The sequence below is a fragment of the Labeo rohita genome, chromosome 11, assembly GCF_022985175.1.
Source record: "Labeo rohita strain BAU-BD-2019 chromosome 11, IGBB_LRoh.1.0, whole genome shotgun sequence".
Lineage (NCBI taxonomy): Eukaryota > Metazoa > Chordata > Actinopteri > Cypriniformes > Cyprinidae > Labeo > Labeo rohita.
Window position 1 is genome coordinate 24,430,099 of NC_066879.1, and position 27,277 is coordinate 24,457,375.

The following is a 27,277-nucleotide window of genomic DNA, read 5'->3' on the forward strand; positions in this document are numbered from 1 at the left end:
TTTATTCCTGTGATGCAAAGCTGAATTTCCAGCATCATTACTCCAGTCTTCAGTGTCACATGATCCTTCAGAAATCATTCTAATATGCTGATTTATTATCAATGTTGAAAACAGTTGTGCTACTTACGTGATACTTTTTTCAGGATTCTTTCAGAAATTCAGAATTTTTTTTGTGACGATATACACCACCGTTCAAAGTTTGGGGTCAGTAAATTGTTTTTTCTTTCTTTGTTTGAAAGAAATTAATACTTTTATTCAGCAAGGTTGTGTTAAATTGTTTTTAAACACTTATATTGTTAGAAATAATTTCTATTTTAAATAAATGCTGTTCTTTTCAACATTTTATTAATCAAAAAAATCCTTTTAATAGTTTAAAGTATATTAAAATAGAAACTATTTTAAATTGCAATAATATTTCACAATATTATTGTTTTTTTCTGTATTTTTAATCAAACAAATGCAGCGTTGATGAGCAAAAAATTCTTCTTTAAAAAACATTAAAAATCATACGGATCCTAGACTTTTAAATGGCAGTGTATATTTGCCATTCTTTATAAAAATTTTTAATTCTGATTAACTTTGATTTACATATTTACTACCTGTATATACCAGTATATTTTAGTTTGCAAAGTAGATTTTAGTGGGCGTTTTTTTTTTAAAGAATGTTATACATTATATCATTACATGATCAGTATATGTATGAAATATCCTGTATACCACCATAATGTCTCTCAAATTGTTAGGTTCTTTTCAAAAGTTTTTTTTCCCCTCAGCAGTTGAGTTTTTGTGGGCAGTGCTCCCTTTACAGCAACGCCCCCAAGCGCACAGTGCGAGAGTTTCTACTACAAGAGTGGGGCGGTCTGGTGTTCAGATGACATGAACTTGGTATGCTGTTTGTATGCTTAGAGGATCTGTTGAATCCATTAATCCATTTAGACGCTATAAATGGAATTCTTGTGAGGGAAAAAGCATGGAAAAGTCGGACGCATGCGATCCATACAGCCGACCAGCGCGCAGGACACAATGGATAGTGAGCACTCTGGCGTATCATTACGGACTAGACCGTGGAGTGGAAAACGAAATTATAGTTCTCGCAACCGGGCTGGATCAATACCTCCAAGAGATATTTCATCACCTAGACTGTCAGGGAGATGGAAAAATACCAGCCGAGGATTTTAACATTCTTTGCGAGATTTTAGGACTCAATAAAGAGAGTGATCTGGAGGAGTGCGCAGGGATACTGGATAATCTACCCAAAGAGTTCAGCTTCAGGCAGTTTCACGCAAAGCTCTGCGGCTATTTCAGCACCAAAGCGGGATGCCAGTATGAAAACGGGAGGTTGTTGGTTGGGAAGGACTCGGAGCACATAGAGACGCAGATCAGACTCAGGAGCCCCTTGAGGCGGCGCGACAAGCTGCTCTCGTTGGGTACCAGTAATAAGCGAGAAAGCGGAGAGCCTTCTTCTCCCACTCTGGATAGACACGCATCAGGTTGTAGGCAGCTGGGGTCCTGCACCAGGGAGTGCTACGAGGAAATCGTCGCCCTCGAGGAGGCTGAGGACAGGATAGCCAAACTTGAGGAGGAAAATGCAAGTCTCAGGGAGTTGGTGGAGGACATGCGAGCGGCTCTTCAAAGCAGTGATGCTCGCTCGCTGGCCCTACAGGTACAGTGATAACCTTCATACAAGTGATTTATTCTAATAATAACTTAGGGAAATCAAACAACAATATTCTCTGAATGAGGTCTACTAGATTATTAGATCGAGTTAGCGTGTGAATATAGGCAGTTTTAACGAAATCAGTTCGTAAACCCGCATCTTAAAGACGTTTTAAAGACTTGAGTGTTAACGTTAGTTATAATTTCAAATACTCTGTGACAACGTTAATTTATGCTGGTAATAAGTGGCAGTGGTCTATATGCCTTCCATACCCTTAAGAAGATGGTTTTACTACAAATTACTGTAGTTAAATAATGTTAAACCACGGTTTTGCAGTACCGTAGTTTTTAAGGAGTCATGACATGAATTTTTAAATTATTTTAAAATGTTCCTTGAGGTTTACTTCTAATGTTATAAAGTTTTTTTTTGCATTAAAAAAAAACAGTGATTTTCAACACTCATTCTGACCCTCTGTCTAAAACAACCTGTTTTAAGGGGCGTGTCCTTTAAGGCTTGTTAGTAATCAGCCACTGTTATGATTGGCTAGCAGCATTGCATAGGAAACAGTATCAGTGCCCCACCCCCTCACTATTGCATGTGAGTCTTTTGAAAAGATAATAAAAAAGTAATTTCCAGACATAGCATTATGTAATCATTTACTAAACATTTACCGTTTTTTTTGATGCAGCTGCAGTCAGATCTAGTACCGCTTCATCTATTAACAAATGTTTCTTTGTGAACTTTCCATGACGCTGTGCCTCGTTTACAAAACAAAATGCTCCGATCAATCCGCAGACATGATCTGGAATACCATTATTAATAAACTATCCATTTGTTCCTTACGTTGGGATCCTTCTGATACCTGTACAAAGACGCGAACGAGCTGTTTAAAATAAATGCGTCAAAGCGAATGTAATTTCACTCCAACTGTCCTATTGACGACAGACGGAAGCATATACTGTATCCAGTGTAGACAAGATATCGGCAGTGATTGTAATTTCTATTAGCTTTTGACGCGACACGTCACTACACTCACTTTTGTGTGTCAGCCTTTAAGCAATTGAATGCCAGTGGGCGGGGCCTAAGTTGAGAAGATGACTATTCTGTTATGATTGGCTAACGTAATTCCATAGGAAACAGTATCAGTGCCCCACCCCCTCACAATTGCATGTGCGTCTTTTGAAAAGATGATAAAAAGGTGATTTCCAGACGTAGCATTATGTAATCATTTGCTAAACATTTACCATTTTTTGACGCAGCTGCAGTCAGATCTAGTACCGCTTCATCTTTTAACAAATGTTAACAGACGGAAGCATATGGACTGTGTTGGCACTGATTGTAATTTCTATTAGCTTTTGACGCGACACGTCACTACACTCACTTTTGTGTGTCAGCCTTTAAGCAATTGAATGCCAGTGGGCGGGGCCTAAATTGAGAAGATGACTATTCTGTTATGATTGGCTAATGTAATTCCATAGGAAACAGTATCAATGCCTCACCCCCTCAATATTGCATGTGATTGTTTTGACAACATGATAAAAAAAGGTCATTTCCAGACATAGCATTATAAAATCATTTACTTACCGTTTGTGATGCGGCTGCAGTCAGATCTAGTACCGCTTCATCTTTCAACAAATGTATCTTTGTGAACTCTCCATGATGCTGTGCCTTGTTTCAACTGTTCAACAAAATGCTCTAATCAATCCTCAGACACGATCCGGGATGCTATTATTAATAAACTATCCATTTGTTTCTTACGCTGGGATATCTGTACAAAGACGCAAACGAGCTGTTTAAACCAAATGCGTCAAAGCGAACGTTCTTTTACTCCATTTGTCCCATTGACGACAGACTCAAGTACGCGGACTGTGTCAGAAAACAAACGCACATCTGTATGCTGTATCCAGATGTAATTTCTATTTGTTTTTGATGCAATGTGACACTCGCATTCAGCATAAACAAGGGTCAGCCGTTAAACGACTGAACAGCAGTGGGCGGGGCCTATGGTGAGAAGAAGACTATTTGTTGATAGCTTGCTCTGGAGGCAGTGTTTATGCGAATGTTTGTGCCCGAGTGATGTCATCTTGCACCTCAGATCCAAACGAGTAATTTTTGGAGCTTGATTAAATAAATGCTTTGTTTATAATGAGGAGGACGTTTTAAAGGGGTCATCGGATGCTAAGTTCACTTTTACATGTTGTTTGAACGTTAATGTGTGTTGGCAGTGTATGTACAAATCTACCCTATAATGATAAAAATCCATGCAGTGTTTTTTATTTAATCTGTAAAAATAATATTCCATTTTTCAAATCAAGCCATTCTCAGATGCCTGTCAGTGTTCCGTCACACCTTTCCTAAAAATGTGCTAGTTAGCAAGTTTAGCGGCTAAACGCAGCTAAATGCGGCTAAAGTAAACAGACTCGTCTCTCCACAGAGAGAAGAGAGGGGCGGGGCGAGCAGAGCTCATTTGCATTTAAAGTAGCCTCAACCAGAATGAGATTATTTTTGCAGAGCTTATTTTGGCAAGGTAAAAAGGGTGTTGTTTTACACAACCATTGAGAATTTTTAGCCAAAGTATATTATAGACTTTTTATTGAGACCCTGAAGAATCATATCAACTTGTGGAAAATGGGCATCCGATGACCCCTTTAAGCTATGAAACTTGCAGGATGTTTTAATAGTACAAAGACCTCTTACATGCTTTAACAAAAAAAATGTGTATTAGACTTTTCATAAGGGATATAATATTCTACTGACATGTTTCTGTGTATCATAGGTCGGCCTGTGGAAAAGCCACTCGAAACATAAACCAGAGGGTGGCTGTTTCATCGCCCACCAAAGGAGAACCGCCCAGAAACCCAGCATTTCTGGAAACCTGAAGGACATCCAAAGTTTCCTGAGAGAAGTGGAGTACATCCGGAGTTCCCGGGATGGGCAGATCGAGGAGGCCATGCTCTTCAACCAGAAGCTGGAGCATGAGCTGCGAGTATCACGTGAGACCATGCTGTTGCTGGAGGAATGTAACAGGACTCTAAAGAAGGAGCAGGTTGAGATGAGGAAAAGAGTGGAGGAAGCCAGACAAGCTGTGCTCAGTGGCCTCAAGAAAGTGAAGGAACTGGAAAACAAAGCCAGTCATGTGCCTGTTCTGCAGAGACACATTAAGCAGCTAGAGATGGAGCTTCTGTTCTACAGGTTAGTGTGACACTGTGACAAGTGAAATACGTAACACTTTATTTACTGAAACGCTGTTTATGCAGTGCTCGTTCAGTAGGCCTAACTAGAGATCATGTATTCCCACAGATGATTTTAATGGTGAGGTAATCTGTTTTTACACCGGGATAGCTTCCTTCAGCAATCATGAAACATAAAGAAGAAATTACCCTCAGTTACCACAGTTTGGCATCTGTTTCTGGGGATTTCACTGATGTAAATGTAAAAGACTCTGTCAAAACATGACATTTTGGCAATTATCCTAACAAATGAGGATGCTGACCTTAGCTACAACAAAGGTATTACAGAAATATAACTCTCCGTTTTATGAAGCTGACAGTGAAAAATGAAAAACGACAGTTTGATTTTGTTGGCATCTGGATTTTAACGAGACCACAGCACATCTCTGCTAGAGGTTAATGCATTATTGTCATCTAAACCAGATTGAAAGCAGTAAACAGTCTGATTATTACATAATGTAGATTCGATATTGACTCAGAGTGAACTGAGATTTCACTGGGTTAAAATGGCTCCTGCCAAAACTTGCTGGCTCTGACTGTGCAAAAGTGTGCCAACATACATGCTATTTAGGTTGGCTTGATGTGGTTCAGCTTCTCGAGAGCAGACCTTGTTTTGTTTGGGTTCGTTTAGTTGTCAACGTGTGTGGCAAATGGGCTCCCATTTTGGTTAGCTGAAATTATGCACAGCTACTGCTGGAAGCCACTCATTTCGTAGTTTGGGTTTTATACTTGGGCTGTCATTGAACTTTCCTAGTGTGCAACCATTTAATTTACATTTAGAAACAGGCTTAACGTCATCAGTGTTTACATATTTCTTGGATGCTAATGTTGGAACGGCATTCCTGGCAATCCTGATGAAAGTGGATTTACTGCAAGTCTGGGTAAAAGTGTTTTCTCATTTTTAGAGATATATTTCGTTATACATTTCTGCATTTAGAATGAATGAGGTGGTCATCACATCTAATATGGGTTTTACTGACAGAAACATCACTTTTATACCTTCAAGTTGCACTAATCTAAGTGAAGTCTGTGGTGAACTTTACCAGAAAGCCTTTCTATGGCCTCTCCATTGATGCTCTTAAGCCAAATAATTCATTCCGGATCACAATGGAGCTGACACATTTGGGGAGAGTTCCATTCAGCCCGGCAAGGCCTGACCTAAACAGATTGAAAGTTCCCATCTATCTTCAAACAGTTTCCCCGCTCTAGAGAATAATGGATGAACACTCCCAGTCTATATCCTAGCAACAACTTCTACCACCCTCAACAAGTTTAGAGATCTCGGCATGCTGCTTAAAACTGTTTAAAAGCAAGTTCCTGTTTGTTTTTACATTAAACTACCATACCAAATATTTGCGATGTTGCCGAAGAGTATCTTATGCAGAAATGCTGTGATCTTTGCAAACTTATTAATTTGGGTGTAAATAATTCCTTGGGCTGTGCAGCTGTTTTAATATTCAGCCATTTTAATATTCAGCCATAACCAGTAACAGACCTCACATCTCAATGCAGTATTTACTCTGTCTTCACACTTGCAGAAAATATGGTAGAAAATTACATGCAGTTATTGAAGTCATTTTGCCAGACATAGTATCTTTTGATGGACTGCAGTGTGCCAGATGACATTTTGAAACAAAATAAAAGCTAATAAGACTCTCACACTCAAATAATACACTAAAATGCTAGATTTTGGGTAATTTTTGTGATCTTTCAGATACACATATTAAGCGCTAATATTTTCAAGACTTGGGCGTCAGTAAGTTTAAGAAAAAATAATACATTTATTTGGCAAGGCTGCATAAAATTGATCAAATGAATGCTGTTTTTTTCAGAATCCTGAAAGAATGTCTCACTGTTTCTACAAAAATATGCAGCACAACTGTTTTCAGCTTAGATAATAGTAAGAAATAGCATAAGATTTTTAAATGTTTTTTTAAAAGAAGTCTCTTCTGCTCACCAACCCTGCATTTGTTTGATCCAAAGTAACTCGAAATAACTCTTTTCTATTTGAATATATTTTAAAATGTAATTTATTCTTGTGATTTCAAATGTTTAGCATCATTACTCAAGTAATGATTGAAAAATAATAATAATAATAATTATTATTTTTATTATTTTTTTTTTAAATTTTCAATTTTTTTTGATGAATAGAAACTTCAGAAGAACAGCATTTATCTGAAATAGAAATCTTTTTAACATTATAAATGTCTTTATCATCATTTTTGATCAATTTAAAGCATCCTTGCTAAATAAAAGTATTAATTTCTAATTTTCTTTCCCCCAAAATAAAATAAAATAAAATAAAATAAGGCTGACTCCAAGCGTTTGATTGCTATAGTGTACAATGTTACAAAAGTTTTTTATTTAAGATAAATGCTGATCTTTGGATCTTTCTATTCATCAAAAAATCCTGAAAAAATTTACTTAACTGTTTTAAATATTGAAAATAATAATAATAATAATAATAATAATAATAATAATAATAAATGTTTCTTGAACAGCAAATCAGCATATTAGAATGATTTCTGAAGGATCATGTGACACTGAAGACTGTAGTAATTTAGCTTTGATCATAGGAATAAATTACATTTTAAAATATATTCAAATAGAAAACAGTTGTTTTAAATGGTAAAAATATTTCATAATATTACTGCTTTTGCTTATTTGGGATGAATTAAATGCAGGGCTTGGTGAGCAATTCTTTCAAAAACACTAAAAATCATACTGTTCAAAAACTTTTGACTGGTAGTGTATTTTTTAATAGATAGTTGTATTTATTTATTTTTACTTATTATTATTATTATTATTATTATTATTATTATTATTTTACCAGGTTTTAATAGGATTTTAAACACCATTCCGGTAACAGCAAATGTTATAATGCCAGTTAGTCACTGTGTCTTTTCACCTGGTACCAAATTGATGTTCCCAGAACCTAGCAATATCTGGAACTGATTGTTTTTAAAAAGTTGAAAGTGAAAGTAATTGTAGCAGTCATGAGGCTTGTATTTCAGCTGCTCTTTTTTGTGGGGGGGAAATGTAAACGTGCTTTGTGTCGTAGCCACGTGCAGAGCTCTCTGGCTGGTATGTGGCAGATCAGAGCAGGGGTTTCTCTTTGAGGCCAGAACACCCCATGGGCAAGTGCTGAAAAGTCCCTAGAGTGCATCCAATGGGCACACAGCTCTCTGAAAACAAAAAAACGGTGGAGGATAGCTTTTGATGCAGCTGCCAGTGGGCGAAGAGGATACCGGTCATGCTCCGTGGGTCATGGACTGACCCATTCACACTGAGAGCAATGCCTTTTATCTGAAAAGAGAGGTGTGTCTGCTGGCTATTTTTCAAATCCTTTATGTTCAGACCTTAATGCAGTTCTTGTAATAATCACACATTTTAATAGCTCACTTCTGTTCCCCCACCTGCCGCTTTAACCTCCCCATCTGCCACAATGATAATCAGCCATATTTGACTCTTTATCCTCATGAAAGGGATGTCTGTTAAACAAATTATCTTTTTCCTCAGAGGAGTAGTGGTCTTGGAAATGTTGTATTTCTAGAGACACTGTTTTAATGTCAAATTATTTTTTTTAAAGATGCGTGATAACTCAAACCTGGAGCCAATCAAAGCGTCTGAGTTGTACAATTTTCTCCAGATTCAGCACACCACAATAATATGTGGTTTTATGATTTTATTTAACAACTTCATTGATGTTCTGAAAAAGAAGTTACACAAATTTGCCCTGTCACAGAATGTTTGGTCATTTTATGCCTTCCAGATTCTTCATGTGCATCCTTTTATTTTTCAGTTGCATTTTTTTGGCGTTGTGTTTTATTTTTCACTGAGACTGCATTTTTTTTTTGCTTAAAAAAACAGTCAAAACAACAATATTGTGAATATTTTTGCAATATAAAATTGTTTTTATTTAGTACTGACCTGAATAGCATAATTTCACATAAAAGACATTTACATATAGTCCACACCAGAAAAATAATTGTTGAATTTATAAAAATGACCCCGTTCTAAAGTTTAGACACACTTGGTTATTAATACTGTGTTGTTACCTGAATGATCTAGAGCTGTGTGTGTGTTTTTTTTTTAAAGTCCTTCAGGTCCCACAGATTCTTTGTTTTTCAGCATTTTTGCGTATTTGAACCCTTTCCAACAATGACTGTATGATTTTGAGATCCATCTTTTCACACTGAAGACAACTGAGGGACTCATATGCAACTATTACAGAAGGTTCAAACACTCACTGATGCTCCAGAAGGAAAAAAAAAAAACAAAAACAAAGATGCATTAAGAGCCGGGGGTGAAAACTTTTTAAATTTAAAGATCAGGGTAAATTTAACTTATTTTGTCTTCTGGGGAACATGTAAGTATCTTTTGTAGCTTCTGGAGGGCAGTACTAAATGAAAAAAATATGATATTTAGCCAAAATAAGAAAAATGTACACGTCCTCATTCCGTTCAAAAGTTTACACCCCCGGCTCTTAATGCATAGTTTTTCCTTCTGAAGCATAAGTGAGTGTTTGAACCTTCTGTAATAGTTGCATATGAGTCTCTTAGTTGTCCTCAGTGTGAAAAGATGGATCTCAAAATGATATGGTCATTGTTGGAAAGGGTTCAAATGCACAAAAATGCTGAAAAACCAAAGAATTGGTGGGACCTGAAGGATTTTTCTTAAGAACAGTGGACAGTTTAATGGTTCAGGAAAAACAAGGGACTCCTGAACAACTATCACTAAACAAAAAACACAGCTGTGGATCATTCAGGTAACAACACAGTAATAAGAATCAAGTGTATGTAAACTTTTAAACAGCATTTTTTTTTATTATAAATTCAACTATTATTTTATCTTGTGGATTATATGTAAATGTCTTTTATGTGACATATCTTATTCAGGTCAGTTTTAAATAAAAAAATAATGTGTATTTTGTATGATCCCTTTTATTTTGGTAAAATAACATTTTTCATATACTGCAAGGTGTATGAAAACTTTTGACTTCAACAGTAGATGCTGTTCTGTTGACCTTTTTATAAGTTTTTGAAAAATCCAATACGAGTTTAAAAAAGGCTCTTTTTTTCCAAGTCTTACTGACCACAAACTTTTGAACGCTAGTATAATGGAAAATAATTATTTTGATATGCAGGTCTTGGAGAGACTTTTTTAATGAGCCATTTCCGGTCATATTCAACACTTTGCAGTCACCCAGAATGAGACAAAGTCCAAGTATGGATCTCACAGATATTGTGTAAGGTTTCCTGAAGCCCTCTTGGCCCTAATAAAGAAAGAGGAAGAGGTTTAGATGGAGGCCAGGTCTCTTGGGGGAGGTGGTGGGAACAGACCTGATCTGTTCAGTTCATTTCCATGAAAAACACACACCATCCGTGTGTGTCCTGCCTGGAGGCGTTTTTCTGTCCCTCCGAATCCAAGATGGACCGAAGCCCTCAGCCTAGACCCCAAGAGAACCGCAGCAAGGCGGACCTCAGGACAAAAGAGACAGACGGTGCAAGAGTAACACAAAGAGAAGGGGGGGATAAGAGCCGCCATCTGGAGGAAGAAGCAAACACTCGGCTGTTTGTTCAGTGGGGATGAATTTTCACCATCTAACTCTATTTATCGCTCAGCTTTCAGACATGCTTTATGTCCCTCCATTCATACCAGGTGAAAAGCATTGCATCTATCATCAGGTCTGTGCTGACATCACAGAGACTGACATGTTAAACGCAAGGCCATCTAACCGCTCAAAAATAATCAGTTATTATTCAGAGAACTATTATTTCAGCTGCGGTGCGGCCGACTTATGTACAGTGTGTTCGGGTAACCTGTTATACCTCAACACATAATAACAGGGCTGGACAGATGGAATGAACAATCCTTTGAAAATTCCCCTCTATTATGACTGAAGAAGGTAAAGAAATGTCAACAAAATGAGGCCTCGTGAAAATGTTGTCTTTATACGGGATGATTTTTTTGCTCCACTATTTCCTAAGAACTTTCAGAATGAAAAACGCCAGAGACCTTGACTTTCTTCCACTTTCAAACACAGCTACGAACATTTCCCCTTCTCTTCCCACCCTCGGCCAGCTGATACTCTTGCTCCGCAGACCTCAGCACTAATAAACTGGCCAAGCTGTGAGAAAAACGTTCTTGAAAACTTTTTCACTTCCTTGCGAACACATTGACTTGTCTAAAATGAAATAGCGCACAAGGTTGAATCTGTCCATTTGGATTCTTCTCAAACGTGTCTGTTTCATGTTTATGACTTGTGAAGACGCGTAAACACTTCGCGAACCTCCTTCAAAGCTGTGTTTACCAGGACTGCTCTCGTAATAACAAAGATTCTGGACTCTGATTAATTACCGTCTGGTTTCGTTTGGAATCTCCAGACAGAACCCCCCCCCAGCAAGATCAGGTGATTTCCCAAATCTCACACCGTATAGTAGAAGAATAACAGCGTCTGTGCATTCACACATGGTCCACGTCTGCCAGTTTGACTCAGCCTCTCTAGTCTTACTTAACCAGGTATCGTGTTACCAACCATGTGCCTAGTCTTAATTGTGGACATCTGTTTCATAGTCTCAAGATAAATCGATTGCTTTATAAGCATTTAGGACCTCGCAACATCCGGGCAGATATAATCTTGTTATTTATGTGCTTGTTTAACATATACGATTGTCTCATCCTTCTAGTCTTCATTCCACTGAAATACTTTGAAAGTAAACTGGCTGCAAGAGGGGGTCTGGAAGTTCAGATCCTGCTGTAATAAACACAGGAAGTGCACGTCTAAACCACAAACAGCTGGGCTCGCCCCACGTTAGTACATCACTCTGGTCCAGTGTAAATATAGTCGCAAGATAGAAACCTATTGTTAGCAGCTTGACCACCAAAATAGAGTCCTCGTTCAAGGCAAGAGATGAGACGTGTAGCCAAAAGTGATACACAGACTAATGAGATACAGGCTTTGCCACAGTTCTGTCTTGCATATGTTTTGGTTTTGTAACTTGCCCTAAATTTTCTAAAAAAAAAAAAAAAAAAAAAAAACGTTTTTGTCTTTTTCCTGTTTAAACACACACAAGTAGTATTTTAGCCTATGCGTCAATATGTGGCATGTTCTCAGTGCAGCTCATATAAGTTGTTAAGATGCTGTAAAAGAAAATTGGGACACCTTTAAGCCTTTAGGCCAAAGCTTCGCTCTAGTTTCCAGTAAATATTAAGCATAAACCCTTATACATTGAGTTTAAATTCAAATAATCCTGCGTCACAAAAAATGTGGTAGAATATCAATTCATCCTCAAATGGCGTTTCATTCTTGTGTCTTCTGTTAGTGTTCGCTAAATCGTAAGTTTGCTTTGTATAAGGTGGATGTTTGGAAGACAGCGGAGATGGAATCAAACAGAATGGAATTAGCGGCTGGGAGAGCTAACGTATGCCAGATGGAGGTTCTGTCAAATTTGGGCTTTGTGTTTGTCTTATCCAGACATATGCGCTGTTCTCTCTTTGTGAGCGCTATGAAATAAAACCAGTATGTTTCAGCATTTGAGCATCTATAGTGTGCATGAGATGTTACATAGTCCGTATTAAATTTCTCTTATTTCGTCAGAGCTGTGGCCTAGAGGTTAGCGCACATACTCATGTTGCACTTGATTCTCATGACATGTTGAACTGTGCTGTGAGTTTGAATCTGGATTGTAGTAAACTTGTCTAGTTTAATTTATATCTTGATTTAACACCTTTCATTTAATGATCGCAAGGCCTTTGAGCTAACGTATCCCAGGATCTATTTTTAAGATAGTATTTTATTATATGTGACCCTGGACCACAAAACCAGTCATAAGTCAATTTTGAGGGAAATTGAGATTCATACATCAGACGAAAGTTGAATAAAAGCTTTCCAATGATGTATGGTTTGTTAGGATAGGACAATATTTGGTCGAGATACAACTATTTGAAAATCTGGAATCTGAGAGTGCAAAAAAAAATCAAAATATTGAGAAAATTGGCTTTAAAGTTGTCCAAATGAAGTTCTTAGCAATGCATATTACTAATCAGTAATTAAGTTTTGATATTTACGGTAGGAAATTTACATGGGATATGACCTTTACTTAAAATCGTAATGATTTTTTGGCATGTAAGAAAATCATTAATTTTGACCCATACAATTTATTGTTGGCTATTGCTATCAATATAGTAGTCAACATTTGAAGTGGATCAAAACCTTTTGTTAAATTTGTCCTAAAACCCAAAAGAATACCTGTTCCTATCTTAGGACAACTTCAATGAACTTTTTTTGATCTACTTCAAATGTTGACTACTGTATACCCGTGCTACTTAAGACTGGTTTTGTGGTCCAGGGTCACATATATATATATATATTTGACAAAAAATAAAAAATCCGTTGTCACATGATCCTTCAGAAATCATACTAATATGCATTAGTACGTTATAAATGACTTTGATGTGACTTTATTAGTTTAATGCATCCTTGTATTCATTTTATTTAAAAAAAAAATTAAATAAACAATATACATGCAAGCAGTGATTATCAGGGTTCAAGACTAAATCAATGATTTAAAAAAGCATTTTTGGCAAATCCAGGCAATTAACCATAGAATACTGAGGATATTTAACATTTATGACTGTTATAGCACCACCTATGATCAAATTTTCATTAAATGTTACATGCCTGTTTAGAATCATCTATTGCATATGTACAACCAGTTTCATAAAGTTTTGAGTTTTCGTTTAGTATTTATAGGTTTTGGGGTATAATATGGATCTAGAGGGTGCAGAGAATTGTACTGCTGTGGTTTTGACTGAGTGAAAAACCTTGGACTAGTTTGCAAAAGTAGACTTTTTAAATAATCTTGAATATTTAATGAACAATTTGATTGACAGCACTGGTCCTACAGGCAAAGTTGTTCAGAATGAGGAGCCACCTATGGTGCATGCTTCTTTAGAATCATCTGACGCATGAGCTCACCTAGTTTTTTGAAGTTTTGAGTTTTTGTTTAGGGTTTATAGGCTTACGGTTATGTTTGGCCATGCTCATTTTCTATATGACCCCGTTATAGCTATCCAAAGGGGAAAGTTCACCATTTGTTGATAATTATTGACCCAGAGAGTCCAGAGAATTGTACGGCAGTGTTTTTTTTTTTTTTTTTTTGTTGTCTTTTTTTTTTTTTTTTTTTTTTGAGTGTAAAACCTAGGAGTAGTTCGCAACAGTATGTTTTTTAAATAATGGCAAACATTCAAAGACAACAGTTGTCCTAGAGGCAAAGCTGTTCAGAATCAAGAGATCGATTGTATGGGAAGATCTAGTGGTCTGATCCCCTTGAGACTTTGCATGCTTGTTTAGAATGCCTCGTGAAGTCTCGTGAAGTTTTGAGTTTTTCTTTAGACTTTATAGGGTTTTGGGTAAATTTGGGCAGGCCCCTTTTCTAAGCGACCCCATTATAGCTTCCCAAAGGGTACATTTTAACATTTTTTGATTAATTATTGGCCTAGAGATTCCAGAGAATTGTACTGCAGTGTTTTTTCCAGATTGAGCGAAAAACCTAGGACTAGTTTGCAAAAGTAAACATCATCTCAGTCATTTAACAAACGATTTGAATGACAGCGGTGGTTCTAAAGGCAAAGTTGTCCAGAATCAGGAGTTCTGTCGTATGATAGGAATATCGTCTGTATGTGCATATGTTTTTAGCAGAGCATCTGAGCTATAAGCTGTAAAGGCACAGCCCTATTCTGGAAAAGGGGGCGGGGAGCAGCAGCTCATTTGCATTTAAAGAGACATGCACGAAAACATGAAGAAAATACTTTTCTCCACCCTTGTGTTTTCAGTTTGATTGCATTTTCATAACCCCTTATGCAACCGTTCCGTTCTACTTTGTCTTTGGCCAGACTTGTTTCACAGTCAGTGTTTGAAGAGGCCAAAAGAAAGATGGCTGGATCTCATATTGAGACTTTTTCCAAATGTCTGGAGTGAATTCAGGTGTCTAGAGAGCTTCTTTAACTGCTCTCAGTGTGTGCTCGTCTCTCCATTTCTACAGACGCTGGTTCGCTGAGTCTTTTCAGAAGCTCATCTTCATTTGTTATTCTCAGTCATGAAGACAGAAAGCAGATCCTGTCGGCGGTATTAGTCAAACACAACTCGAATCGCTTCTACAAGACTGATATTGACGTTAAACAAATGTGGCATACAGTACATTGTCCTGCTTTCTCAGAGGCACAAAGTTATCTTTTGAACAGTAGTGTTAATATGTTAAAACTGTAGTTTCTTTTAGTAAAGTACACATTCTTTAACACAAACTCCAACATCCCTGTCAATTAGACACCGCGCCTAGACCATAATATCTTACTTATGTCAGTGGGTTCCTATAGCAACCATGACAGGCCTGTTTAGGGTCTCCCTGGTGCTCTCCCTCGGCAGCTGTAGGTCATCATAGAGCCCCAAACCCACCTTTAACCGAGCCACCCCCCCTTTCTCAAACACCCTGCGCTCCCTCATCTGACAATGTGGATTCCAAATATTGACCTTAAACTGTACGTACCGCTCAGAAGCAAAAGCGTAGTGTGCCGAGGGATGATTTTGTAGGCTCATACGGCCTATATTTATGGCCGCTCTGCACTGAAGGGTTCCTCATGGCAGCAGGATATATGCATGAGTGCACCCGGCTTCAAATTCTTTTCCCTTTTTTCACTCTCTGGGATTCATGCTGGAGCAAATGGATTTCTGCAGCCTTTTTTTTCCTCTCTTCTGCAGGCAAGACATTGTCATCTGGAAACATTTATTCTTTGATTCATGAAAGCCCCCTATTGCATTTCTTCTGTCACAAAGCTTAGAGAAACGGCTGTGTTGAAATGACAGAAACATAATCGATTGCATTCACTTATAGCTGTCTTGACAAAACTGAAGATGCTCAATATATGTTTATTTTAAAGTGAAATAATGTACTTTTAATACCTGGCTTCAGATATGCACTGACGTAAATGACGTCAGCCATATGTTTAACATTCATCATAGTGCATACTCTGTTTTTAGGGTCTAGTTATGTATAGTTTTCACGATCTTTAATCTTTCTTTTCACTTTGATGAATATTATGTCACACGCCTGGCTTCAATTACCCACAGCCACCTTCACTAATCAAGAGCTGGTGAAAGTATTACATTGATCATATTACTTGGCGTCTTTGTTAAATAAAGATGTGGAAATTATGTGTCGTGCTATATATGTTCAAACGTCTGTACTTTAAAATAATGCTTAAATAAACTAATAAATGCTAATTGTTGCAATTTAAGTGAAGCCTAAGCGGTTTATTGCTAGTGTTATGTTATAAGATTGTCCTAAGCCAGAATTACCCATTAACATCTGATCTCCTCTGACCTGTTTTTCACTTCACAGATCTGAGGTGTCTAAAACATCGGTTCCATTCATCAACAAACCAGACAGACGGTATAATGGGGCCAGTCAGACTGCGCCACGCTGTTGCCTAGACACAGAGCAGGATCGACGCTCGCCAACGGGACGTGCAGAGACTGTGCCTGACACTAGTAAGACAAATATTGATGTTACTCAACCCTTTTTGAGACTCTGTTGGCATGCAACTTGTAAATAGTTGATACTTGCATTTTCAGAATCACTTTTGAACACCGTTTTCCAAGATATTACAGGCAGTACTAAAAAGTGCAATATTGCAGATTCATGTCTATAAACTGCGCAGAAAGAAAGAGAAAAAATTTGCTGGATAACCTAAAACAACTTTGAGGTCAGCAAGATTTTTTAAAGAAATTAATACTTTTATTTAGTAAGAATACATTAAATAGATCAATAAGATGTATTATAATGTTGCAAAAGATTTATATTTTAAATAAATGCTGTTCTTTTGAAATTAGAATAATAAGAAATGCATATTAAAATGACTTCTGATAGATCATGTGACACTAAACACGGAAACTTTGGCAGTAGTTTAAAGGGGTCATGGCATGGATTTTTTTTATTTATTCATGGGTTTACTTATAATGTTAATAACATTTTTTGCACACAAAAACAAATAGATATTGTGGAAAAATTTTTATTTTTAACCCTTATTCTGACCCTCTGTCTAAAACGACCTGTTTTAAGGGGTGTGTCCTTAAAGGCTTGTCAGTAATCAGCCACTTTTATGATTGGCTAACGTCAATGCATAGGAAACAGTATCAGCACCCCCTCACTCATGTGAGTGTTTTAGAAACATGATCATAAAACGTTCATTTCCGTACAAGGGATTATGAAATAACTTACTTACAGTTTGTGATGCAGCTGCAGTCAGATCTAGTACCGCCTCATCTTTCAACAAATGTTTCTTTGTGAACTCTTGACGACACCATGCCTCGTTTACAAAAATCCTCTGAACAATCCTCAGACACGATCCAGGATGCCATTAAAATAAACCATCCACCCACTTGTTCCTTACTCTGGGATCCTTCTGACATTTGTACAAAGACGTGAACGAGCTGTTTAATCCAAATGTGTCAACGCAAACGTTCTTTCACTTCATTTGTCCTATTGGCGAGACACTGAAGCGCTTGGACTGTGTCAGAAAGCGAACACGCATCTGTATACGCTATCTAGTGTAGGCAAGATAGCAGCAGTGATTGTAATTTCTACTTGCTTTTGATGCGATGCGACTGAACGGCAGTGGGCGGGGCCTATGATGAAAAGAAGACTATTCGTCGATGTCTTGCTCTGAAGGCAATGTTTATGCAAATGACTTATTAGTCTTAGTCATAGTCTTTTGACTAAAATGCCATTTAGTTTTAGTCATATTTTAATTATCCGAATTGTTTTTAGTTTTAGTCGACTAAATATAAGATTTTAAAATCTAATGGGTTTAGTTACAGTGTAATGCATTTAAGCATTTCTCTAAAAATACCAAACTAACTATAGGTTTGATATTAAGGTTTTAACACAATAGACAGTTTTAACTGCTGTGACATGCAACATGCCTTTATATTAAAATTAAATGAAACTACTTCTCAAAGAAACAAGAACATGGTCTTCTTTTCAATTAAACACCAATGGTTATATATTAAACCATTTTGTTACCACATTCTTTATTTTATCAAGCAGACGTATTTATTTCTGTATATAAATTTAGATTAATCTACTAAAATGATTCAATCAAGAGCAGTGAGTGATTTTTCCCTTTCTTTTGTTGCTTGATTTAACATCAATACCACACAGACAATAGCAACTAAATTAGGCTGCGGTCCCTTTAAAACCGAATGCACGGATGCAGTATATACTGATACACGTCCAATATTCTCTCTACTGCTTACGTTCACCTATGTAACCGAGTGTGTTTACATGAATACTCGTCAAAACAGACAATTCGACTTTTTTTGTGTGTATTTCTCCATTCATGTGACGAGAAGAGTGTGTGAAAGGCGCTGTTTCAGTGTCTGCGCTCGTAAACCGGACCGAATTGAGTTTTGCGTCGTCAAATTTATACACATATCTGCTCTTCTCTTACTCCCAGATATTGACATTTTCGATAGGTTATGTTGCGGTTTAAATGTGCACATCTAACCTACTGACCATGCAGCAGATTCATCCCTCCCTAACATTTTCGTCTCGTTATAAGGTGCTCCTAAATTTCATTCACTGATGAAAATGATTATTGATTATAAGGTGCTCCAGAAATTTTGACTGTGAAATTTTAAAAAGCTTAAAAATATATATTTTTACAAATTTGACATAAAAGACGACATACTTTTAATAAAGTTAGAAAAATGCCATTATAAAAGTAAAAAAACAAAATTCCCCTGTGAATCACTTTAAGGAGACAAATATCACCTCACCTGGGAAGGCTAATTTTTCATCAGATTTTTGATTATTGATTATAAGGTGCTCCAGAAATTTTGACTGTGCTCCTAAATTTCATTCGTTGATGAAAATGTCAATAGATTTTCGTTAGATTGTCATTAAAAACGAGTTTTAGTTTCTTTATCGTCTCATTTTCGTCAGTGAAAAAGTGCTGATGAAAATTATGTCAATGAAATTAACACTGATTAATGGTAAGGACATTTTAAGTTATGAAACTTGCAAGATTGCAAGTATTAACCATACAAAGACCTCTTATACCCTACCGTTCAAAAGTTTGGGGTCAGTAAGACTTGTAATAGTCTTTAAAGAAGTCTCTTATGCTCATCAAGGCTGCATTTATTTGATTAAAAATATAGAAAAAAAACAGTAATATTGCAAAATGTTTTTACAATATAAAATAATGTTTTTTATTTTAACATACTTCAAAATAGAATTTATTCCTGTGATGAAAAGCTGAATTTTTATCAGCTGTTACTCCAGTCTTAAGTGTCACATGATCCTTCAGAAATCATTCTAATATGCAGATTTATTATTAGAATGATCAATGTTGGATAATATCAACAGTTGTGCTGCCAAATATTTTTTGGAACCTGTGATTTTTTTTTTTTTTTTTTTTTCAGGATTCTTTCATGAATAACAAGTTTAAAAAGTACAGTGTTTATTCAAAATATAAATATTTTATAACAATGTAAATGATTTATTATTAACTTTTAATAAACTTTTAATTATTAACTTAATACATCCTTGGTGAATAAAAGTATTAATTTCTTAAAAAAAAAAAAAAGAAACAATAAAAATGTACTGACCCTATACTTTTGAACGGTAGTGTATGTCAAAAGATCAAGAGAAATTTGGTTTCTCGTATCATGACCACTTTTAAATTGTGATAATATTTCACAGTATTACTGTTTTGTTGATTATTGAAGCCTTGGTAAGCATGTGACTTATTTCAAAAACATGTAAAAAATCATATTGACCCGTATATATACCTCATGTGGTAAAATCTAAAAGAACTTGCTTACTCAAGTAAAAAAGTTATGTATTATTAGGTTACACTAACAAAATTCAATTTTATTTTGATATGTTGCTTCAAGAAATGTCATCCATGTTTGTGCTCTATGTTCATGTAGTGGAGGAGCAGCTTTTCCGTTCGGTGGAGGGTCAGGCGGCGTCTGATGAAGAGGAAGAAAGATGGACCGGGGAGCAACAGAGACAAGTGGACGAGGTGAAGCGAATCCTCACCAGACTGTCCTGCTGTGGAGACAGGTACACATCCGCTACTAACCGTATCACTCACTGCGTTCACAAATGCCCTTTATGGCTATACTCTGAAAGTCAAACGAATCCAAACATGACAGGAATGAATACATGGCTTATAGGGAAACATACTGCCTCATGTGTTTCTGTGTGCTCTCAGGTGTGATGAGAAAGCAGTGAAGAAGCTGCTGTCTCATTTCGGAGACTCTCGCACAGAGGAGAGTCAGACGGCTGTGCTAGAGCTGCTGGAGAGGGTCATACGACTCAATAAACAACTAGAACTGAAAGAGAATCAGGCCAAGAGGGCAGAGATGGGCACTGACCAGGTATGACTGCATTTACAGGGCTCTACAGTGCGACTGAAAACTACTGCGACTGTGAAAAAATATTTAGGAGCACCATGTGCCAGTGACCCGATCAGCATATTTGTGTTTGCGCTGAGAGGAGCTTCAAAGGTTTCTTCATGTTTTTGCAACGTTGTGTAATGTATCATGGACATATCTCACAAATCCTTTCATAAACAAAGTGTAGAAAGAGTGTAAATAAGAGATTTTTTTGTGCAGTGTGGAGAGCTTCGTTGATTATAATGGAACTTTGTGAGATCGCGATGAACTGAGATGAGTGACAGCTTTTAATGTTTTTTTAGGGAGTTTGTAAATGAGATATTGATTTAATACAACAGTTAAATAAACAAGAAGTTAATATTAAGTGACTTACATTATCTGGCTATAACAGTATAACCTGATTTTGCTCTATTTCGTCATCAAAAATAGTCTGAAACAAGTCACAACTGAGCTGCTGCGCATCTTCATTTAAACACAGCGGTGTTTTATGAATGAACGTACATTTTTAAATGAATCTAGTGAGCCAATGATTCAATTTCCCATTCATAAAGACAGTCACTTACTTTATTCCTAAATGAATCAGCCGTTCGAACGAATCAAATAAATTATATTCAGTAATTAAATCAGTGATTAAATCAGTGGCTTGCCGCAGATTTAGTTTTTTTAAAGTATCTTTTCAGTTATTTAAATCATTTAAAATTTCTGTATTCAAAATGTTATTTAAAATATTAATCTCAACATGAATTTATGAATTTGATTGCACGCATGCCACCTCTGATCCTCATTAAACATATGAAAATACACCTACAAGCCACTTTTGCGTTCTAGTACAAATTAATTTAGTTAATACTGATTTCATTTGATTGCTAACTTATTCTTATTCTACTTGTTCTTATTCTGTTGTTTTAATTAGAAATTTTAAAAAGCTTAAAAATATATATATTTTTTTAAAATTTGACATAAAAGACGACATACTTTTAATAAAGTCAGAAAAATGCCATCACAAAAGTAAAAACAAAATTCTCCTGTGAATCACTTTAAGGAGACAAATATCACCTAATTTTTGATCAGATGTTTTGATTATTGATTATAAGGTGATCCTAAAATTTTGACTGTGCTCCTAAATTTCTTAAGTTAGGAGCACAAGTGCTCGTAAAAAGAAAATTAAGCGTAGAGCCCTGATTCAACTGATGGGTTTTTTCCAGCTTGTGCAATAACATGATATATTTAACACTTTAAAGTGATAGTTCACCTAAAAATGAAAATTCTGTCATTAATTACTCACCCTCATGTCGTTCCAAACCTGTAAGACCCTGGTTCATCTTCAGAACACAAATGAAGATATTTTTGATGAAATCCAAGAGCTTTCTGACCCTGCATAGACAGCAACGTATTGATGTAAAAACTAAATATTTGGATTCATTTTGCTATTATGAGCACTGCCATAGCAACAAACAAAATCTGAGCTGGAGGACATGAACAGCTGAAGAACAGAACCGCATTCAGCTCCAAAGAAAAGCAAACACAAACACACATAGTAACCCAGCAGTTAAAACCCGTATCAAAGATTTCAAATACTAATGAGACATTTTCATATGCGAGGGCACGAGTTCATCCAAATAAACTTTGGCTGCTGCTGCTGCTCTTTTAAACGCCTTACGTCACCCGAACAGGACTTTGGGTTGTGTTTTACTTCTACATTCATGGTTGCTTTCGAGTGCAGGGGTGTAAAATTAGATTACAAGGCGCTCGCCTACTGCTCGGTTGTTATGAGAACGACAGGCTTCAAAGAAAAGCCACAGCTCTCACTTACTCTCCCACCCAAGCAACCAGCCGCGTGTGTGTCTGTGCGAACAGCCAATCAGATGACCGCAGGAATAAACCTCCAGGCCTTCCACAGTTACATCTACATTGAGCTGTTAGAAACCGCTCAGCTGCAATGCACCAGACGTGAACTATGTTGCTAGTGTTTTTAAAAAGGCCCCACACACATTTATGGAAAAAACCATGCTCGACGGATCCGGGCATAACCAGTTTAACGCGAGCCCAGGCGGCAGATGTGGATTTTTGACATATGGTCAGACAGGCCAAAAACAAGCATATCTGAACTATTTCTGTCGGAGAAATTATGCGTCTCGGCTGAATTATGGGCTATCGGCACATCTGGCAAAGATTCTCCTAACCTGAAATTCATTGTGTGCTGAAGCGTTAGCGTTTAAATCTGCGCAAGGTCACCGGTAAGTGTCGTGTGTTTGCAGATGAGGGACGCCCTGGTCCAGGAGCTTCAGCAGAAGGCCGAGGAGACGGAGCTGCTTCACCTGGAGCTGCAGATGCTGGAGACGGAGCGGGTGCGTCTGTCTCTGGTGGAGGAGAAACTGATGGATGTGCTACAGCTTCTGCAGCAGCTGCGAGAGCTGGTCAGTCTCTAGAGACTTGTCGGCTCAGTGACGCTACTGTAAACGCTTTCAAGCCACATAGATGAGTGTTCATCAAGCACGTTGGATTTGCTGATGATCCTAAAATAATATCAACTTTATTTAGGAAGTCAATTACATTTTCATTATTAAGTATTTTGCCATTTTAATATTTTTAAATTATTTAGGAAATGATATATGTCATTAATACATTTCTAATAAATATATGCATTTTGATATACGTTTTAATGTAATATGTGACCCTGGACCACAAAACCAGTCTTAAGTCGCTGGGGTAAATTTGTAGCAATAGCCAAAAATACATTTTAGGGGTCAAAATTATAGATTTTTCTTTTATGCCAAAAATCATTAGGAAATTAAGTAAAGATCATGTTCCATGAAGATAGTTTGTAAATTTCCTACTGTAGATATATCAAAACTTAATGTTTGATTAGTAATATGCATTGCAAAGAACTTAATTTGGAAAACTTTAAAGGTGATTTTCTCAATATTTTGATTTTTTTGCACCCTCAGATTCCACATACTGAAATAGTTGTATCTCAGCCAAATATTGTTCTATCCTAACAAACCATACATCGATGGAAAGCTTATTTATTCAGCTTTCAGATGATGTATAAAGCTCAATTTTGAAAAATTGACACTTATGACTGGTTTTATGGTCCAGGGTCACATATATTATTAATTTAATTAATTCATTGCATTTATTGAATGACATCTAATTGTGATTTATTAACATGTATGGTGTTACATTTTCTTGTTTTTATTGTAGAATGTCTCGAGAAGATCTTTAGGAAAGATTTTGCTCAGCACGTTGGAGTCCTGCAGTGATCCTCAGCATGGTAAGAGACACTGTAACTTTTAACTTGCTAGCTTTGCTCTTATAAAACTTTCACTGTTTAACAGGCCGGGTATGCAGTGAAAATGTGGCAGAGACATTATATATACAATGTGCTACAAAAGTCTGAAACCAAAAAGCTGGGTAATTTTAATTAAATTTAATTAAGATGGAAATAAGTTTTTAATTTTGAAAAAACAAAACCAAAGAAAGTAAAATTAGTAAATTATGTAATTATGTAATTTTCTTCTCGTTTGTAGGTCACTAATCAAACTCAAGTTTGTGACATTGATCATTCTTGATGTTTGTGCGCAAAATTTATTTATTTTCCTCAAATCACCATATATATATATATATATATATATATATATATATATATATATATATATATATATATATATATATATATAAAAACAATTTACCTACTTGCCAAGGAAATATTTAAAGTTTTTATTTTGTTTAACTTGATGTAAAAAAAAATAACTAAAACTAAAATAAAAGTTAATAAAAAAAACTATGCAGATATTTAAAATAAAAATAAACTTGAATTCAAATTAAAATGAAATTGGAATATAAGAATACAAACTTCTAAAATAGTGTAAAATGTTGGTTTAAAAATGTAAAATTTAAGTAAAAGATCACTTTAAAAAGCTGGAATTTATTATTTATTTTATTGTAGTATTTATTTATTTATTTTTTAAGACTGAAATAAGTTTTGGGATTTTGGTAAAAAGTAAAGCAAAAAAATGTAAAATTAGTAAATTATGTAAGACAGATTTTATGCTTTTTTTGCAGGTCACTAATCTCAAATTTGTGACATTGATCATTTTTGATGTTCGTGCAAAAAAAATATGGATTTTTTTCTCAAATCACTAAGTGTGTGTGTATATTCATAATTTGAAATAAAAATAAAATCTAAAAAAAATTCACCAAAAAAAAAAAATCTTGTTTTTATTTAGTTTAATTTTATGTACTAAAATAACTAAAACTAAAATAGAAGTTGATTAAAAACTATACAGATATTTAAAATAAAAATAAATAAAATGACAAAAACACAAAAAATTACTATAACTTTAACTAAAATCAAAATGAATTTGGAATATAAGAAATATGTAAGATATTAGTAAAAAAAAAACATACTTATCTCTGATACTAAAATAAACACTTTTTTGTTTTTTGTTTTTTTTTTTATGTGAACTTCCAACTAATTTTTAGTAGGGCTGTGAAAATAAATAAATGTGACATGAATCGAAAAGTGATTCTGCATCGATTCTGAGATCTTCCGAATGCATCGTGATTCTCTCTCAAATCAGTTCTGAGCTTAGTTTTTAACAGCAGATGGCAGTGTATGCTTTAGAAACAGCTGTACTCTAGGGGTCATCGGATGCCGATTTTCCACAAGTTGATATGATTCTTTAGGATCTTAATGAAGATCGCTAATGATGAATGCTAACATAGATGCATTTATGCAGATCGGGAGGCGCATTCCCTTCAAAAGCCAAAATAGTAAACGGGAGTAAATTATGATTACTATGTTCATTATTATATCCAACAACAGAACACCTCAGTCACTTAGGTGACATTATTGTATGCGTCCCTGCTCTGGCATTGCAACAATGGTGGACTGGTCACAGCTCACTCAGGGCGGGTCTAAGGTAAGACAGCCGTGTCAATCAACTACCTTGGTTGGTGTGATGTCACACAGCCAAGAATCAGAGAATGGCCTGATTTGAAAAAGGGGATATTACTTATATTAAAAAACATGTAAAAGTGAATTTTGCATACAATGACCATTTTAACAAACATTTAAACCTAAAAAATCATTCATAAAGTTCAAAAAGGTTGAAGTGACAAGTGTGTTCACAGTGGGCTGTGTTTACATTACTCTAGCTTCGAATACAATTACTTTTTAGTGCACTTCTTTCTGAGCATTTGAGTGTGCGGTTAAAAACTAGATTAGAGCACCATCTGCTGTTGAAAACAAAGCTCAGAATCAATTCCAGAGAAACATGCCATGCATTCAAGAATCGATCCACTAATAGCAATTCATTTATTTATTATCACAGCCCTAATTTTTAGCTTATCATCATAATGTTTCTTAGAAAAAAAAATGCAAAATAGAAGCATTTTCACTACTGGTCTCAGACTTTTGGACCCCAGTGTACAGTATAATGATGGAATTAAATGAGTAGTTCACTTCCAGAGCAATGTACTCACCCCGTTGTCATCCAAGATGTTCATGCCTTTCTTTCCTCAGTCGTAAAGAAATTATGTCTTTTGAGGAAAACATTTCAGGAATTATCTCCATATAGTGGACGAGTTTGAACATCCAAAATGCAGTTTCAGTGCAGCTTCAAAGGGCTCTAAACAATCCCAGCCAAGGAATAAGGGTCTTATCTAGTGAAACGTTGTCAAAAAAAAAGAAAAAAAAATTTATATACTTTTTAACCTCAAATGCTCATCTAGTCTAGCTCTGCACATGTGTACTCTGTGTAATCCGGGTCAATATAGTTAGGGTATGTCGAAAAACTTGCATCCTATTTTCTCCTCCAACTTCTAAATCATCCTACGTCGCTATTTTACCTTTTCTTTTGTAACGGGCATTTGACCTTCCTTTCATGTTCACTTGTAAACAATGGGTTGGTACTTCTGCAGTGATGTAGGACGATTTTAAAGTTGGAGGACAAAATGAGATGGGAGTTTTTTGACGTACCCTAACTGTATTTACACAGAGCACACATGCACATGGCAGAGCTAGACAGGATGAGCATTTGAGGTTAAAAATAGGGATGTGATGAGTATATATAAAAGTATATTTCTTTTTTTATTTTTTTTTTTTTAGAAAATGACAAATCGTTTTGCTAGATAAGACCCTTATTTCTTGGCTGGGATCATTTAGAGTCCTTTTAAGCTGCATTTTGAACGTTCAAACTCGCAGGCACAATTGAAGTCCACCGTATGAAGATAAAAATCCTCATCCTGAAATGTTTTCCTCAAAAAACATAATTTCTTTACGACTGAAGAAAGAAAGGCACAAACATCTTGGATGACATTACCTGTAACTTTTTGTTCTAGAAGCAAACTACTCCTTTAAAATATTGACTGTATAGTGGATTAACCCTTCCATACATCTACCTGCTCTGATTTGTAGGGAAAGCACATATCCTGGAGGTGCTCAATGCTCTTTGTCATGAACTGGCTGCGTGTGAGATCCTCTCTAATGGCGAGACGATAGAGAGAGCACAGAGTCACCAGTCGCTCACCAACTCGCTGCTCATCTCCTGCTAGACATTGCTGCCACCTAATGGTCAAAGGACGCCACAGAAACACAGATTTGGAAAATGGGACCAAAATTAGCCATGTATGTCTTTGTGTTTATATTTCTGTGTATAGTTGTGTAAATCATTTAGCGCATTATCGTTTATAAGGAAATAAGATGTGACTCATCTTAAGCTACTTTTAAAGATTTTCATTTTGCAGTGTCATACATTGTTGGTCAGTATTATCTTCATTATACAACAGTGTTCATCACGGCTATTTTATGTGGTACTCAACTGCCTGATCACAAAGAAACTCTCAGGTATAGAATATGTAAAGCTCAATATATCAACATTAGCTCAAGGGAAAACATCTATACTAGATGCATATTACGGATGT

General features: G+C 36.0%; 1 protein-coding gene across 2 annotated transcripts; it reads left to right on the forward strand.

Annotated features, from left to right (window-relative positions):
• The first annotated feature begins 653 nt into the window (after nucleotides 1–653).
• On the forward strand, nucleotides 654–27,248 carry efcc1 (EF-hand and coiled-coil domain containing 1). Of its 2 annotated transcripts, none has more exons than XM_051122015.1 (8): nucleotides 654–1,663; nucleotides 4,434–4,849; nucleotides 16,287–16,435; nucleotides 19,880–20,015; nucleotides 20,167–20,332; nucleotides 22,609–22,767; nucleotides 23,555–23,624; nucleotides 26,772–27,248. In XM_051122015.1, exons 1-8 carry the CDS (start codon nucleotides 899–901, stop codon nucleotides 26,906–26,908), a joined length of 1,998 nt encoding a protein of 665 aa, XP_050977972.1. In that variant the 5' UTR covers nucleotides 654–898; the 3' UTR covers nucleotides 26,909–27,248. The 2 variants fall into 2 exon arrangements, with proteins under 2 accessions (XP_050977972.1, XP_050977973.1); XM_051122016.1 differs by having other exon boundaries at nucleotides 22,609–22,698.
• The last annotated feature ends 29 nt before the right edge of the window (nucleotides 27,249–27,277 follow it).